The sequence below is a fragment of the Lingula anatina genome, chromosome 3 (genome assembly GCF_051362555.1).
Source record: "Lingula anatina isolate TDL-2025a chromosome 3, LinAna3.0, whole genome shotgun sequence".
Taxonomy (NCBI): domain Eukaryota; kingdom Metazoa; phylum Brachiopoda; class Lingulata; order Lingulida; family Lingulidae; genus Lingula; species Lingula anatina.
Window position 1 is genome coordinate 9,747,837 of NC_141769.1, and position 16,623 is coordinate 9,764,459.

General features: G+C 35.2%; 1 protein-coding gene across 4 annotated transcripts in view; it reads left to right on the forward strand.

The window, feature by feature from the left end:
• LOC106173545 (uncharacterized) overlaps positions 1–16,623 on the forward strand; it is a 48,219-nt gene that overhangs the window by 14,872 nt on the left and 16,724 nt on the right. For all 4 annotated transcript variants that reach the window (XM_013554703.2, XM_013554706.2, XM_013554707.2 and 1 more), the window contains 23 exons: positions 6,273–6,436; positions 6,759–6,896; positions 7,210–7,363; positions 7,829–8,049; positions 8,489–8,668; positions 9,031–9,165; positions 9,651–9,785; positions 10,094–10,219; positions 10,377–10,466; positions 10,742–10,846; positions 11,182–11,358; positions 11,656–11,739; positions 12,104–12,254; positions 12,569–12,679; positions 12,926–13,053; positions 13,271–13,385; positions 13,693–14,025; positions 14,393–14,472; positions 14,629–14,685; positions 14,879–14,953; positions 15,467–15,630; positions 15,874–16,084; positions 16,205–16,411. In XM_013554703.2, the coding sequence (XP_013410157.2) occupies positions 6,273–6,436; positions 6,759–6,896; positions 7,210–7,363; positions 7,829–8,049; positions 8,489–8,668; positions 9,031–9,165; positions 9,651–9,785; positions 10,094–10,219; positions 10,377–10,466; positions 10,742–10,846; positions 11,182–11,358; positions 11,656–11,739; positions 12,104–12,254; positions 12,569–12,679; positions 12,926–13,053; positions 13,271–13,385; positions 13,693–14,025; positions 14,393–14,472; positions 14,629–14,685; positions 14,879–14,953; positions 15,467–15,630; positions 15,874–16,084; positions 16,205–16,411 (3,341 nt within the window). The remainder of the gene's footprint in view (positions 1–6,272; positions 6,437–6,758; positions 6,897–7,209; positions 7,364–7,828; positions 8,050–8,488; positions 8,669–9,030; positions 9,166–9,650; positions 9,786–10,093; positions 10,220–10,376; positions 10,467–10,741; positions 10,847–11,181; positions 11,359–11,655; positions 11,740–12,103; positions 12,255–12,568; positions 12,680–12,925; positions 13,054–13,270; positions 13,386–13,692; positions 14,026–14,392; positions 14,473–14,628; positions 14,686–14,878; positions 14,954–15,466; positions 15,631–15,873; positions 16,085–16,204; positions 16,412–16,623) is intronic.

A 16,623-nucleotide genomic window follows, 5' to 3' on the forward strand; every position in this document is an offset into this window, starting at 1 on the left:
TGTGACTTTGAAGTTCCATGATCCTGAAGACCTTTGCTTGTCACATTTCCTGAATATCCGTGATACTAATATTTTATAATTTAAAATTGATGGTCATTATGCTGTTAAACATTATGTAATGTTGCATCAAAATTTGAAGAAACCCCTATTTTGGGCACTGCTCCCATGATGACCATTTAAGGAAAATCATGTCAATTACTGTTCTCAAACTTACAGGAAAGAAACATGGGTCTAAAATACAGCTTCAGTAGGCAATGCAGTCTGTTTGGTAAATTTTTCTGGCAATTAAACAGTTTTTTGTGAAAATTTAATTTTTCACATATTGGCATTTCCAAGTTGCGACTTAGAACCTCCACGGGCTTGAAGACCCGTGCTAGTCACATTTTGTGAAAATCCATGACACTTATATTTTATTATTAAAAATCGATGGTCATTATGCTGTTAAGCATTATGTAATGTTGCATCAAAATAGAAGAAAACACAATTTTTGGTGCTGCTGCCTTGATGACCATTATGGAAAAACCGTGTTACTTATGACTGTCAAACTTTCAAAAAAGAAACACAGGACTAAAATGCAGCCTGAGTTAGAAAAGCAGTCTAATTGGCTTCTTTTTCTGGAAGTTATACATTTTAGTGTTATATTCATTATCTTTTTTGGCATATTCATTGTGGGACTCGGAGCTCCCATGGACATGAAGCCAAATGGTAATCATATTTTCTACATGTCCATCCTATTTATAGTCAATAAACAAAAATTGGTGATAATTATTCTCTAATTTATTATGTAATGTTACATCAAAATTGACAATCTTTTTGCACTGCTACTGCAAACATTATGAAAAGAAAACTGTGCTAGTTATTATAATTTTAAACTTACAAGTACGATTTTTAGGATTGGCCTTCAGCTCATGAGAAAACCAGCTCTGTTGGATTATCATGTTTATTGTATTTATGCATTTTTTGTGAAATTTTCATTTTTCTCATTCTGGCACTTTCTAAGTATAAACTTGAACTCTGATGGGCCTGAAGCCTTATGCTTTTACTTTCGTCTGTGTTACCTGTTGTGCATAAGTTGATGTTGACTGTGCAGTTAAACATAATGTATTAATTATTGCATCAGGATTGGTAGTCTCCTATTTTGGGCATTATGGTTTTGTGCTTTTCTTAAGGTGTGACTTATGGGCCTGAAGACCTTTGAGTGGGTCAGTCTATAAATTACCCTTGGGTATCACTAGATTAATTTCAGAGTTATAAAGTCATTTGCTTTAATAGGCCATTAAATGAGATTACGTAAAGCACACTTGTTGATATTTCCCTGTAAACTCCCAAAGGTAAAGCTCTCTGCTAGATTAATAATAAGGAAGCAGTGATAATTATGCAGGTAAATTTTGTTTAATATTGCAAATAAGTTTTAAATATATATATATATATCAAACTGGAAGATTAAAAGTTTGAATAGCAGCTTCATTGGAATTATATTTACCTCAAGCTCTGCCAAGGAGGTTATATTTTCACCCCTGTTTGTCTGTCATCCACATGACACAAAAGGTTATGGACTGATTTTGCAGAAATTTTCAGGAACTGTCGGAAGTGGGCCAAAGAGGACAATGATTAATTTTTGGTGGTGGTCCGGATCAATAATCAATCAATTATCAATAATAATCAACAATTGCTGCCTTGGCAGAGGTCTGCACTCTCAAAGTGCTTTTCTAGTTTTGTCGTTTTCCTTTATAATTTTTTCTCAAACACTTGCATTTGTGACTTTTAGCCCCAGGCAGGCTGTCATCTGCCTGGGGCTCTGCACATTTTCTGTATTTCTACATAAGCAGTTGTATTGTTTTTTATGTCTTTAAACATTATGTAATATTATTTTATGCACTGTCATCATTTTTCAAATATTGAGACTTTCATAAAGCGAATTTGAACTCTCATGGTCCTGAAACTGTAATCTTATTGAAGGGGTGGATTGAGACCATCTTCTGGGTCTTCCGGAAGACAGTCAGGTTATTAAGTTTATATTTACTGGTATCTATTTTTTTCTGTTGGAACACCATCAAAATGGAGGATGGATCAACATAGATACTTTGTAATACTGTCAGAAAATATCTCTGGGTCCGCTCCTGTTATTGACCATGTTACCTGTTGTGCAAGATTAAAATTCAGTGTTGACTGACAGTGCTATTATAAGCATTATTTATTATTGCATCAAAATTGACAAAATGACCTTTTTTGCATCTTTATTTTCTGTTTTTTGTCTGTACATTTGACAGCTTTGCTGCCTTGTTTTTTTTTTTTTTTTTTTTTTTTGTAGTTGTAAAAAACAGCACTTCTACAATTCTACAACTTTTATCTATATTTCACAGAGTGTTTCTGTGCTATTCATTATCATCATTCAAATCATGATTTTCATTATATTAAGTCTCAGTGTTTACTATATGATATACCTACCTGGTCAGTGCTGGACTGGAACTGTTGTGAATCTTTGCAGTGGTACTTGCTGTTTTCTTTGTCCAATATTGGGCCAACAGATAGAAGTGAGGAGAATGCGACGATGGGACTGAACTCGTATCCAAAATCTCCTGTCCTTGTTTTTTCTGAAATGTGAATGATAACTTAAATTTAATAGCTCTTCCAGAAGAAGCTGCTATAAAGATTGAAAAAAAGATTGTTTTGAGAAAGAGAGAGAGAATTTCATTCACATTATTAAGGATGGTAAAAAAAAATTAAAAAATTACATGTTTTATTAATATAAAGGAGCTCAGTTTTTGTCCCTCAGTAAAGTAAAAACTAAAGTCAAACTGATTATCAAATGGGTTCATTCTCAATGAAACTATTGATCTATGTAGATCGATCCAACTCCATGTGGACTCTCACTGAATGCAATCAGTTTAACAGATTAAGATGCCTCTTGTTTCCATCATACTCTCATGATCACCAGCTTTTCTGTATTCTACTTTATGCCAAGTGGAGTCGTATTCATCTGATTGCGTTCAGCAAGAGTCCTTGCAGAGTATAATCAATCTATATAGAATGATAGCATCATTGGAAATGGGCCCTATCTCTTTCAGAACTGATGTTAAACACATAAAAGACTGCTTTTGCTTACCATTATTCCCACAGCTATATGTACCATTATAGAAAACGCCTTCAAAACAGAGAAAACAGAAAAAGTTTTTAAAGAGTGTTCCATCCACATTCACAATATTGATTGGTCCTTCTAGACAAAGATCCTCTAACACTTCATATGGTATTTCAACACCATTCCACTGAAGACTGGAAAAATATTTGATCACTGGTTGCTGCATGATCTTGGCTTCGTTTTCTTCAGTCATGCACAGTCGCATGGCCATATCTGTTGTCGCAAAATAGTTGATGAAGCAATCTGAGTCGGCTTGTAAAACTTCACCAATGACTTCATCTGCGGTGGACATGTTTTGGAATTTCAGTGGGCTTTGGGTTGCGCAGCCAAAAGTGGCATTCCAGGGATCAATGTCTGAGATATTGTGGCATTGTGAACAGAATATGTTCTTGAATGAGAGTCCAGACTCTCTGTGGTACGCAGGAGTATAATGTAAGGTAAGGTCAGTCATGTTGGAACTGTTAGTTTCACACTTCATTCGAATGCCTTCATCCCGCCAACTCTCTGGGCATGTCGAGACAAACCAAAAATAGGGATGATTGATCTGTTCCTGTTTCTCTGCCAATGGAGGCAACTGGCATTTCATGTGAGCTAGGGTGAGATTAAAGTTGATATTTTGCTGCACATGGTTTGAACCACATTTTTGCTCCTTTGGCCAACAACAATCATTAAACATGTGGCAGAATCTGTCACATGAACATTGAATTTGGAAAAGCCTCTCTGCATAAAAATCACTGGCTAGACAGAGTAGTACATTTGGTTTTGGAACATCGATGGCCTTGGCAATCTCAGTTAGACTCTTATTGGCCTCAAGGGTAGGTACTGTTGCAACTTCATTATTTTGATATTCATTTGTTGCAGTGCCTTGAAACTCAGTCAATTCATGGTTTAGTAAATGACGTCGAAACCTGCCAGTTATCCATTGTTCAGAAAAATTCGAATTATGGATTTGGTGTCTTTTGTTAAGACCTCTTACCCTTGCTCTTGTTTTGGCCTCCTCAGGTTTGATGTCTGCATTTCTGGTGTTTACAAGAAACTCTTTCTTGTCTTTCATTAAAGACCGATTTCCCTTTTTTGTGGCGTTCAATTCTGATGTTGGCTTTGAGCTCTCTTCGATACTTTTTGAATGATAAAGTATAACTGTTACAAGGAGAAAAACTGCAGCAAAATCTTTAAATTTCCCCATTGGAAAATTTCCCGATGAAAGTAGAAACCCTGGCCTTGTTTTTCTCTAGACACCAAAAAAAATTCAATTTGCTTGGTCTGAACGGTTAGCAAATTTGAAATGAGGAGGAGCAACTGCCGCTCTTTAAATAGTTTTTGGCAGCATACTTTTGACGTTGAAACAGCCAAAAATAACAACTGCAATTAGTTGTTTTTCACTTATTTTGCTTCACCAAAGGTTAATTATCTTGGTTGTTAAATTGCTGGCACTAGACTTGAAAGACTTCGCAAGAGTCCACTAAGTTCTTAAGAAGAGTTCATAAGAAGACTGAAAAATAATTTTCAATTTTTGCAAAAATTCTGATTATTGAATACTTTACCTGATCCACTCAATCTTTTAATTTTTCTTCTTGTCCAGTTTGAATATAATAGTATGATCAGGATATCAGGTTCTTTTTTGTTCATATTTTTGGCAATATCAGGATTGGATTGAGACCGTCTTCTGGGTCTCCCAAAGGACGGTCAGATTTTCAAGTTATCATCGATAGGTATCTAATTTTTTCTGTCAGAAGACACTCGAATTTGGAGGATGGATCAACAAAGATAATTTGGAAGACTGTCAGAAAATAGCTCTGGATCCGCCCCTGAATATTCTTATTCCCCCCCCCCCCCCTCCCCCCAAGATTGTGGAAGGGAAATAGCGTGTGGACACCTTTGTTGATATTAAATAGTTTATGCAGGTTATGACTTATTAATTGTTTGGCGTAAGTTTTTGTTTGTATTATTATATTGTTTATACCTATATCATCAATAAACTGAGCTGCCCAAAGGCAACTCCCACATGCACCGAAAATAGTTTTTACCTATCAGCAACATTTTTTTAATGAGCACAATTATATAATACCAATTTTCAATCGTATTAATTTTCATTTTGTACTTTTATTTGTATAAATATGACAATAAATTAAACTATAACTATTATTATTATTATTATCTACAGTCAACTGAGCTGCAGTGTTTGTACTTGCTATTCATCCAATGAAATTCTTAATTTTGGTTAAAGCTGTTCTTTGCCAGGTTGGCATAAGGGGTATGCTTTGTTATATTTCCTATTTTTGCAATACTAAGCAATAAAATGAATATGTCCTCTTATTTTTAATCATTTATTTATTTAGCCCCATTCTTTCTTCATGATGTTTTTTTTTTCATCTGATGCATATGCGTGATAAATCATAAAGTGGTCAGTGCGTGACAGGAAATTCATGAAGTACTAGAAAATTAAATTCTCATAACATCTACAGTCAACAGGTTGAAAATGCTGAATTCTTTCAAGTGAAAGCCAATGAGTGTTGAAACTGTTGAATTCTTTCAAGTGAAAGGTAATCAGTGTCACTTAGTCTGTTTGATTTTCATTGGCATCTGATTGCATAAAATGTGACGACAGGACAATTAAATAGAGACAAATACCTCCCACAGGGGGTTGGCACATGCTGGTTATATTTAGAAATAATGTGTATTTGTGGTTCAACTGAAAGTTCCATGGGTTTGGTCTGAAAATACCAATTTTCTGCTAACATTTACATTTTGCTTACTGTGTACTGCAAACTCCTATGTGTCCTTATATATTATCAAGATCATGACAAGTCACATTTAGGGTTCCCCTGAACTGATGATTACTTGATTTGGTGTTAATAAGTGCACTCTTAGCAAGGTTTCCTTTTATTTATTTATTTATTTATTTATTTATTTATTTACTACTCCAATATATGATTTAATACGTACATTATTATGGTCATTTAATAGAAATTAAATACAGTTTGCCACAGACAAGAAGTTTCAGGTCTGTATATATTGTAATAACTAACATGTGCTGTGCCATTTTTTTTTATCATAATTATATGATACTATTGAAAAGTATAGAAATCCACATTATGGTGCTAAGACATGTCCATTTTATTTCATTTTTCAGCCCAGGAGAGACTTAGAAAACTTGCAGCAGACCTTGAGCTGACAGAGCAGCAGGTGCTCAGGGCCACACAAGAGTTACACCGTATAGCAGCCGCCGCACAGCGCCCTCTGTCCGAGCAAGACAAGCAAGAGATACGACAGAAGCTGAGCAAAAAGATGATGACTGTGAGTTGTTCATACTTATAATAAAGTCTTCCTTGCACTCATACACTCATACACTAAGGTCTCTGAATACTCCATTTATTGACTGATAAATATCTGTCAGGTTTCAGTCCTCTGCAGTAATGAGTCCAATGCTGTTGACTAAAATGGTTACATGATTATCTTTTTATTGTGATAAAACAGTTATTATATACCAGGCTGCATATGACATCCAATAAACAATTCAAGACAATACATTATGCGGATGTGACTGAACATTCTTAACAAGAGGAAAATTCAGTTAATTAATATCTTTGTTAAATAATGTCTTTTTTACATGGGATAGGTCAACCAACTTAGAGACTCTGCCTCTCAGATGGAAGATGATATGCAGCATACTCAAGAGGAAGTGGAACAACAGAAAGAGGGGATCAGAAGGCTGAGAGAACAACTGAAGAAACTAGACAGCAAGGATGTGTTATATGTTAGCTATGATTTAACTATACATTTGAATTTTTAAAAAATAGCCTTGGCAAGATGCAAATTAGCACCTTTTATAGGTTAATTTCAGTTGGCACCTCACTTTGTTACTTTTCACAACTGCTTGGATTTTGATTTCAAATGTGACTTCATATTAATATTTATATCCAGAGCTATTTATCAATGTTAGATCCAGTATTGGGCAGAGATGAGAAAACCATTTTTGATCTAAATAAAAATACTTTCAGTGTTAATTATAAGGAGGATATTTTAATTTTTATTCATACTTTCATTCATTCATCCACTTCTTCATTCAGAACCAGGTGAAGGCAGAAATGGCAGACAAGGAGCAACAGCTCCAGCAGAGGACCCAGATGTATCACGACCTACAGAACCAGCTGGAAGACATGCTGGCGAGAATAGCCAAGGAGCAAGCTGAGATTAAGAGACTTGAACAGCAGTTAAAGGAAGGCAAGTTAAATTTATTTGCAAAATTCAGTATTGCGTGTTCCAGAAAAAAAAGTACAGATTTTCCTGTTAAAAAAAATATTATAGATGACAGGACACTTAAACAGTGGTAAATTGATAACTGTAATGTAAGGAATTATTGGAGAAAAAGATGTTTGTGTTATTATGATAAAAAGTTACCTTTATCGCTGATTTTAGCTAACTATGACTCCTCTTTTTCATCATTTGTTTTGCAGCTGTACATGCATGAGCAAGATAATGACATAATTTTTAACAAGCTTATATTAATTTTTAAACAGTTTTTAAGAAACCTGGAACATAATATAAACTTGTATTTCAATGCTTTGATATACAAGAAAAAGTATTCTTTAATAATAAATGTATATAATTTTTGAACTCAGGTCCAGTCAGTTTTTTCACAGCACAATTACATAATCTCAATTACAGTTTTTCTCTCAATGATTCCAGGCCAAGCCACGCAGAATGAAGAGATCAAAGCTGAGCTGGAGGACGTCATTAGTGGCCTCCAAGACTATCTGACCAGTGTGAAGAGGAACGCTGAGAGCCAGCAGCAGGAGGTGGATGACCTAATGCTGGAGAGAGAAGAGCTGTTAAAAAGGCTGCAAGACATGGAGAATGAGATGAGCATCATGGACTCAGAAGCTGGAGATTATAGGAAATTGGCTAAGGTGTGTATGAAGACATAGTGATAATTGTTTGTTTTTATGATCTTGTTCCACATTTTTATATATTTTTTTTAATCATTTATAAATGACATTTGATTACATCAAATAAATAACACTGGTAAAAATTAATGTTGTTTAAAAAAGTATAACTTTTAAAAGTGCAGGATGCATTAATGATAGCTGTTTAATCTGTATAATTTTCATTAAGGACCTAAAAACATACTTATTACAAGGATCTGTAAGTAAACCTTGTATTTTCTTAGAAGGTTTAGAACTGTGAAACAAAAGTCAAATTTATCTGTGAATTTTATTCCCAACTTTCCTACATGATACAACTAAAACTTTCTCAAAAGGTAAAGCAAAAAAAAAAGTAAAAGCCTACATTGGGGGCATCAGGTGATATTCTTCACTTTTATCAATAAAATGATCCCTCATTCTACAGAGATTGAGAGAGTTAGAGGAGTCACTACAGGCACAGCAAGACATCAACGCCACTCTTCAGCAACAGCTTGACCAGAGTGTTGGACCCCTGGACAATACTACTGCAGAAGATCTTGACCGCGCACAGCGACAGATAGATGAGCTGAGAAAGACACTGATGAATGAAAAGAAGAAAGCTGATGTGAGTTCTTCAGAAATGTACTGATTTCTGATTTAAAAAGACTGTTTTACCTAAATAGAAATTATGAACAGCTCTTACTTGGTTGGTGGTAATGATATATTAAAGTAATGAGAAATATGAGAGAAAAACTGTTATGCCGTGGGCATACAGTGCATGTAAAACCTTAATATAAAGATATTTTTTCTTGAACATTTCAGCAGTTTTCCTTTTTTGGCCAACTTAGGTAAAATAGGTTTTGATAATTTAGGTTTTGGGAAGTGGTACATGTTTACAATTTTGAGAAAAAGGAATTGAAATATTCACGGAAATTAAATACTTGCTATATGTTTGTCTAATAGGGTTCCTTTAACTTTTTCTGTCAGGCTGAAAGACGTGCTATGGAGGATGCTATGGCCAATGAGAGGGAACAGCTACAAGCTTTACTGGCAGAGGCCACTGCAGGGAGAGAAGACACTGGAGAACTCAGTAGACTGGCTGCCCAGCTGGCAGCTTTACAGGTAAAATAATCCATTGGGTTTTTGCTATTGTCGAGAAAAAAGTTTGTAAGGTTGGAATCAGAGAATTAAGTTGAGGAAAAGGGTCTTAGAGTACTAACAGGCTGGCCCTTGGCTGGCATTTGTACATGCAAATAAGTCAGTTTTCAGTTTTGGTAAAGTTTCTGTTAAGAAATTAAAAATTATTTCCTTCAGAATGAAGGTATTTAGCTTACAATTTCAATTTCAAAAATGCTAAAACAATTAAGAAAGAATATTTTTCATTCAAAGCATTTTTTGACCTTTTATTTATTGAATTTTTATTATGTGTAAAAGGAGTCCATTTCTCACACTTGAAAACTTTTCCTACCCACCAAGTAGAAGTTGAAATGAAGTTAGATATTTAGACATTATGGAAATACAGAATTTTTAAAATCATAAGTACATCTTCAACTCAAATAGAAGGATATTTCTCACTTTTGACATTTTTTCCCTCTTCCCTCCCCCAGGCAGACAACCAGGCACTCAGAAGCAGGATGAGAGACCAAGAGAGGGCAGCACAGGACAGGCTCCAGGAGACCATCTCCCCTGATGATCTGTATCAGAGGTTGCAGGAGGTCATAGCTCAGTTAGACAGGGGACAGGTAAAGTTGACTTTCCAATTGCTATTTTCTTTCTCACAAACACACAGAGAGAGCAGCATGGGTACAAGTACAGTGACCTTAGTATTACTAAATGTATGAAAAAGACTTGTCAAAAGTCATCATTTTGAATATTTTGACTCCATTAACTTGATCACTGAAAAATTATTGGACAGTTTTAGATAATTTTACTTATTAGACAGATTTTCCTCTTCTTAATTGATTTTTTTAAAAGAGATTTCATGAAATTTGTTATCGTGTATTTGGTAGTAGTATATATTGCTAGAATGTTTGCCTAAATATAATTTTAGCCTCCCAGAGAGAGTGAAATTCAAGATGATATAGGTGGCGTTCTGGCAGATTTACAGCAGTACTTACAAGAGAGACTTGATCAGCAGAACAGAGAAGCAAAGGATGCCAAGAGGAGCCAAATCAAGGTTCTTTTTCAATTTTGCACTATCACAATAGTCAGTTGTGCTTGTTGAATAATCCTTGCAAAATTGTTTTAATGTCTGTAAAAGGTTCAAAGTTTATAATCTCCATTAGAATAGATGTTGTAATGCATCATAGAGAACATTATCATCTGAATTTCAGGCAGAGGCAGAGTTGAATATTTTGAAAGATAGACTGAAGAAATTAGAAGACCAGCTTAGAAAAGAAAAGGATAAAGCTGCAAAGCTTAAGGTATGGAAGAATTTTATTTTAATACTTTCACGTAGCAAGTATATGTTATTGCCTGTGTAAATGCTCCCAAAGCAAGAGATCTTTGTTGTCATGCCAAGTATCTACACATTTTGATTCAAATTAGGTGATTCCAAAAAAAGTTCCATTTTTAACTGCAAGTAAAAGTTATGGAAAAAAAGTTGTAGGTTAAGCTAGGTATTTTAGATGGAGGTCAGTGTATGCCTTTGTTTTTAAGGTCTCTCTCCATGCCTTTGTTTTTACCTTGAATATTGCAGGCTGACAAGAAGAAAAAGGAGAGAGATTCAGAAATAGATAAATTGCATGACGAGTTGGCACGACTGAAGGATGCCCTCAAAGCAGCACAGTCTACCCCTAAACAGGTAGTTTTCATCGTTGCCAAAACTATGATATTTTTAGATGTGCAACTTGTTTATTGTATTTCTGAAGACAATAACATGTTATTTTCACCAGAATTAAAAATACATGCAAGCATAACATTATTGTATATTACAAATCAATGTGGACTCTTTGGTAGATGGGTAACATAGAAAATGGTGTCATTTTAGGAGATGGGTCAAGTATACTTTTGAAGAAAAATATAAAATTCATTTTTCTACTTTTCCAACTTGCACATTTTTTTCTAGTTAGATTTGCCATATTATTATTATTATCATAACATTTTTTTCAAAGGAGTTTTATGGTATTTTTTTTTTAGTCTGGCCTCCCAGCAGAGTTCCTCCAGCCTACTCCAAGGTATGACACAAGCACAGAGGCCCCCAGTTTTCAAGATTCTCTCACCACGGAAGAGAAGGCCATGTTTGACCAGCTTCAGAAAGAACTGGCAGAACTCAGAAAACAAATGGCTGAGGCAGACAGCAATGCTGCCAAGAAAGTGTGTGAACGGTTTTTAAGATTTCCCCTTGGTTACTCTGATTAATGTGACAGTGACTTTGGAGATTTTTGGCAAGACTTAAATAGGTTACTTAAACAAGTGCATGGTTTGCATGTGTGTTTGCTTCCTAAAAGTTTTACACATATGTTTGCATCTAAATAAGTAAATTAAAAGTTAAATAGTAATGTCATCAAAGATGGGGATATAAAAGCACTCAACTTGTAAATTGGATAGCAACACCAGTAAAAGAGAAATACTAAACCAGTTTCTTTTCTTATTTATTTGTTTGTTTTTTAGCTTCAGGATGCCAATCAGCAGATTTCTCAGCTACAAAATGAACTTAGGCAAAAGGAACAAGAAAAGAAAAGACTGTCTCAAAGGGTAAAATCGGGATTTTTTATGTCACTTAGCTAAGTGGTGTTCATGTGTATTCAGTGTGCATTAAAATGTGATAAGTTGTTTTTGTGTGCTTATTTAGCACATGTTTTGTGTATATGTGCATGTGTTTGTGTGCAGGTGTGTCGCTGTTTTCAGGCCTTTCCTGTAAAAACTGTATGTGTAAATAAGTGTATATAGGCATGACTGATTTTTGTCAAGTCCATGCGTATATTACTACATCAAACTCAAAAGATAAATGAAAATAGAGATTTAAATAAATAGATAAATTGAGTAAATGAATAGATAAAAGGTTTTAAAAAATAGGCAAAAAAGGGTGAAAATGAAGATTGTCTTTATTTTCCTACAGAAGCCTCCAGATGACCCGCGAGTGAGACAGCTGGCCAATGAACTGGTCCAGACCCAGGGGGAGCTGGACCTTCTGCAGCAACTCCTGGCAGACAAGGACAAAGAAATCCAAGATGAAATGAGGAAGTCCACCAGGTCTAATCAGACTGTGGGTAAGTTGCACCTGAACATTGCTATTTGTTTGTTTTTCAATTTAAATGGGGGAAAGTGTCAGGTTGCCCTTTTGTTTCGAATAGGAAGCCCTTTTTCAGGATTTTAGGACGGTGAAATCATAGTTAAAAGCAATCCAGCTTGATGCAGTATTTTCTTCCCTCTATTTTCTTATGTACGGTAGTTCTTATACCTTATTTAAGCTGGTTCTTTATAAGCATAGTTGGGCTATTTTTTTTCACAATCCATTGTAAATGAATAGTAAAATAGTAAATTGAAATACATACTATCTAAAATACTTGAATATATGTTTTAGCTGCCCAGCAGGAAGAGATCACAGGATTACATGACATTCTAGAGGCACAGAGAGATGAAATATTACGTCTGAATGATCTGCTGGACAGACTGACTGGTGGACCACAAACAGGTGAAACACATAATAAACTTCAGATGTATTGATTTGAATATCTAAGTATTCATAAATCCAGTTATGTTATTTTCATTCCATCATTCAAATTTGATTTTAAAAAAGATTTGGGTCCTATTATTTGATGCAATTTTTTTTACTTGAAAATATATACCATACAGGTTCTTATATATACTCTGTGCACCTGTCTTGGAGTACACATTTTATATGGAATTATGCACCATGTAAGTTTTCATTTACTTAAAGGTCCAGGCTATGATGAGGAACTCCAGAGGCTATCAGATGAACTGAACAATTTAAGGAACAAACTCTACCAACAGAGACCACAAATCCAGGGTCTGGGCACCCCCCAACGAGGCCCTCAACCTACACAGGTTATAGCACACACACAAGGAAATATTTCAATAATTGGCAGAATAAAATCTTCCATCTTTCTTTTGTTTTAACCAAATTGAATTTTCTTTTCTGTTGAACAGAAGCTTCCCAGACATTCTTATGTCCCATATGTGCGTTTTTTCTGTCATTTTTTCTTTTAATTGTTTTCTCTTAATTTTTTTAATCTACACCGTCGCAATTTACTTGGTTTTTCAGCCCATGCCTGTTGGGACAGGATCTCCACAGTTTGATCCATACTCAGCACGATCTGGAAGATTCTATTCTCCTGCACCTGGGGGAAGAGGGATGCCTGAAAGGCAATATCCTCAAGGTATGTATACATACTAGAATATCATTTTTTTTTTCTGTTTCTATACATTATATTTAGATGCTTGAAATTTGTTTTTTAATTATGACTTCTTTCTCTGTATCTCAGAATAAGATATTTGTTGTATATTTGAAATTAGATATAATTGTTATTTTGATATTTTAGATAAGTTTTTTTGTAAAAATGGTAAGAAGTGATGGATTAACATTATATGATACAGCCCTATAACCACATAACAAGTTTTGGTTGAAAAACATACATGGATATCAAAATTTCATCCATTAACATTATGATATGTATATCTTTTCAGGTGAAGGTGGTGGAGATGGTGGTGGACACCCTTCAGGCACTGGACCTGGATCGACCTTCATTCCAGGTCAAGGTCAAAGAGTGACCTTTGGTCCAGGTAGTCCAGGAGCTACATATATTGTCAGAGATCAGCCTTCATTGGCAGGTCAAGGTCAATTGTATGTACCTGTCTCACAAGCTGGGGTCAGTGGAGGTCAACAAGGAGGTCAAGGTCAAGTAGGCGGTCAAGGTCAATCTGGTGTAGCTTATGTTCCTGTAGGTCACCCAATAGCAGTGCAACCATCTGGACCAGTGCAATATGTCCCAGTAACTCCTGGTCCTGGACAACCACCTGGTATGCTATTACCACTTTATATTCATTATTGGTGTTGGTGGCGTAGTAATATATACTTTGAGTTTTTAAACTTGCTTTCCCTCTCCTTGTGATTACTTTTAAAGAGGATTTCATGTTTATTTTATGATGCTTATATAAAGGAATGATTTAAGTTTTACAAATGCCATCACAGATCTTGGTAAAATGACACCATATCTGCATCAGTTTTAACAGATATATGTCCTTGTTGTAGCTTCTCTTTTAATGCAAAATTTCTTCAAGACAGATCCATAAATTCAATAAATGTGGAGAAAAGAGAATGTTGCATTCAATGATATACTGTGTTGTGATGTACAGGTAACTGTACTTAGATTCAACATCATTTCAGGAGATGGCCAGAAGATGGCAGCAGTGAATCTACCAGGACAAGAAGTGCTTTTCTGTAATGTGCCCGAGCACCATGACATGGTAATAGTTTGCCTTAATTCATATTTTTATAAATGAAAATGGACACAGTTTGGTCACCAGTGTTGCACTGGAATTTTGCAAAGGAACAAATAAAATTAAGAGAAGTAAACATGTAGAAATAATGATATCATTGTTTCATTTTTACCATTTTTACAGGAGGATTACATCGCACAGTTGCAGGAGAAGATTAAAGAATTAAAACAGAAAATAAAGGTACTAATAAAGAGAAAAACATATTCCTTAGGCTTACTCCTGTTAAACTGCTGTTCAGCAGTTATTTTAAAGGAAGCAAAATAAATTATTTGACTTAACTTTGCACCTAATTTAATAATTTAGTTTGCAGAGGGTTAAATTTCATGTTTGACACTGGTTTCTCCACCCTTAAGCTTTTTTTTATCATTTTCAGAAACTGGAAAAGAGAGAGATTTTATCAGCAGAAGCAGAGAGGAGCGCAGTGAAAAGACTGAGAGCTGAATTGGAGGTATAAACAGGGTAACATCTATGATACATAGAATGAGTATTTTTTCTGTTTTGAATTTTAAGTTAACCAGCTTGTCTGTCTGTCACTTTTCATTAGATGCACTTACTCAGAAACATTTACTTTTATTTCTGGTAATATTCATGGGACAGTTTAGTAGAATTAAATACATTATAGATATTTTAATAATAGACCTACTTGATTTCTGCTGTGTTTAAGGAATTCAAAGCATATTGTACCTTAATGTAGCAATATAAATTAATATATAATGATCATTTTTCTGGAAATTTCTTTCCTTAATTACCAAGGAAGGTATATCCTATCAAAAACCTGTTGGCAAAAAACACCTTATTATAAACTTGAAACTCACTAATAGTGTATAGAACACATCATAATATTCTTTATTGTTTAGGATATGGTAAACCTTGGCAATTAATAATAATTGATAAGTGTTGAAATTTCCAGGAAAACTAATATTTACTATATATATGTTTCACACCCATATTGTGTCTTTAGGATCGGCGTGATGAGTTGGAGGGATTGGATCTTGCAATGGAAAGACAAAAAGCCTCCCTTCTCCACATGAAGGAGGTGGAAGAAAAGTTGAAGGAGGAAAGGGAAGGAGCCCTGAAGGAACTGGAAGAACTCAAGAAAACTAATGCCAAAACCAATAGAAGAAGGTAAGTTTATGTATATGTCACAGGATAGTTGGTCATTCAGTAGAATCACAGACCTTATTATTAATTGATGGAAGAACCCATCTTACAACCTTTTGTGTCATGTTTATTAGCATTATTAAATGACTGCTATTGTATGTAATTTCCATATGTTCTTTTGTGCCATACTTAAAGTTTCAAGTGATTGGGCCTTAAATTTTAAGTTAAATTCAGTAAAAGATATGCATTCTTATATTGTATTTTCAGAGAATTCCTGGAGGGACGATCACAGTACAATGTGGCAGACTCAGACTACGAATACGACTACAATCCCAGACAGAGGAAAAGTCGTCTGAACTACTTGGAGGACGAGATACAGTGCCTGGAGGAGACCCTTGCCAAGAGGAGGGCAGAGTTGAGGGAGGCAGACAGACTGCTACAGGAGTGTCAGGGGGACTTGCAAGATGCTAGAAATCAGGTGAGGTGGATCCTTTCTGATAATTACCTCCTACAAGAAAGGTCAGGTTTTAATTGGTGTTCAAATATCGCTGTCAAAGGTAAAAACGCCAAGGTTTAAAAATATTTCCAATTTCTCCAGGCCAAGACCACCATCCAGCAGTATGACCAGGCCAGAGAGGGCCTGGCCACCACTGTCCAGCAAGCAGAGGAGATAGAGAGGAGGTCCAAAGAAGCTGGTGTCCAGCTGGTTCAGGCCCAAGATCAGATAGAGGACCTTCAGAAGGAGATCAGGCAACTGGATATGGAGAAGGCAAAGAAAGAGGCCACTCTACAGGGTATCCTTAAGGTATGGGATATTTGTTTGTGGTCAGCGCATGTGTGAGCACAATTGCCTTCTGCCATTATTGGAAATTGAACAGAACGTACTTAAAGGCTTAAAAGGCTGCCACTCTTCAAGATTTTGTCTTCCGTTAAACATTTAAATTGAAAAATTTATTTTGTTTGTTTGCAGTTTTATTTTATTGCACATTTGTTTTGTATCATTTTATGTGCTTTAGT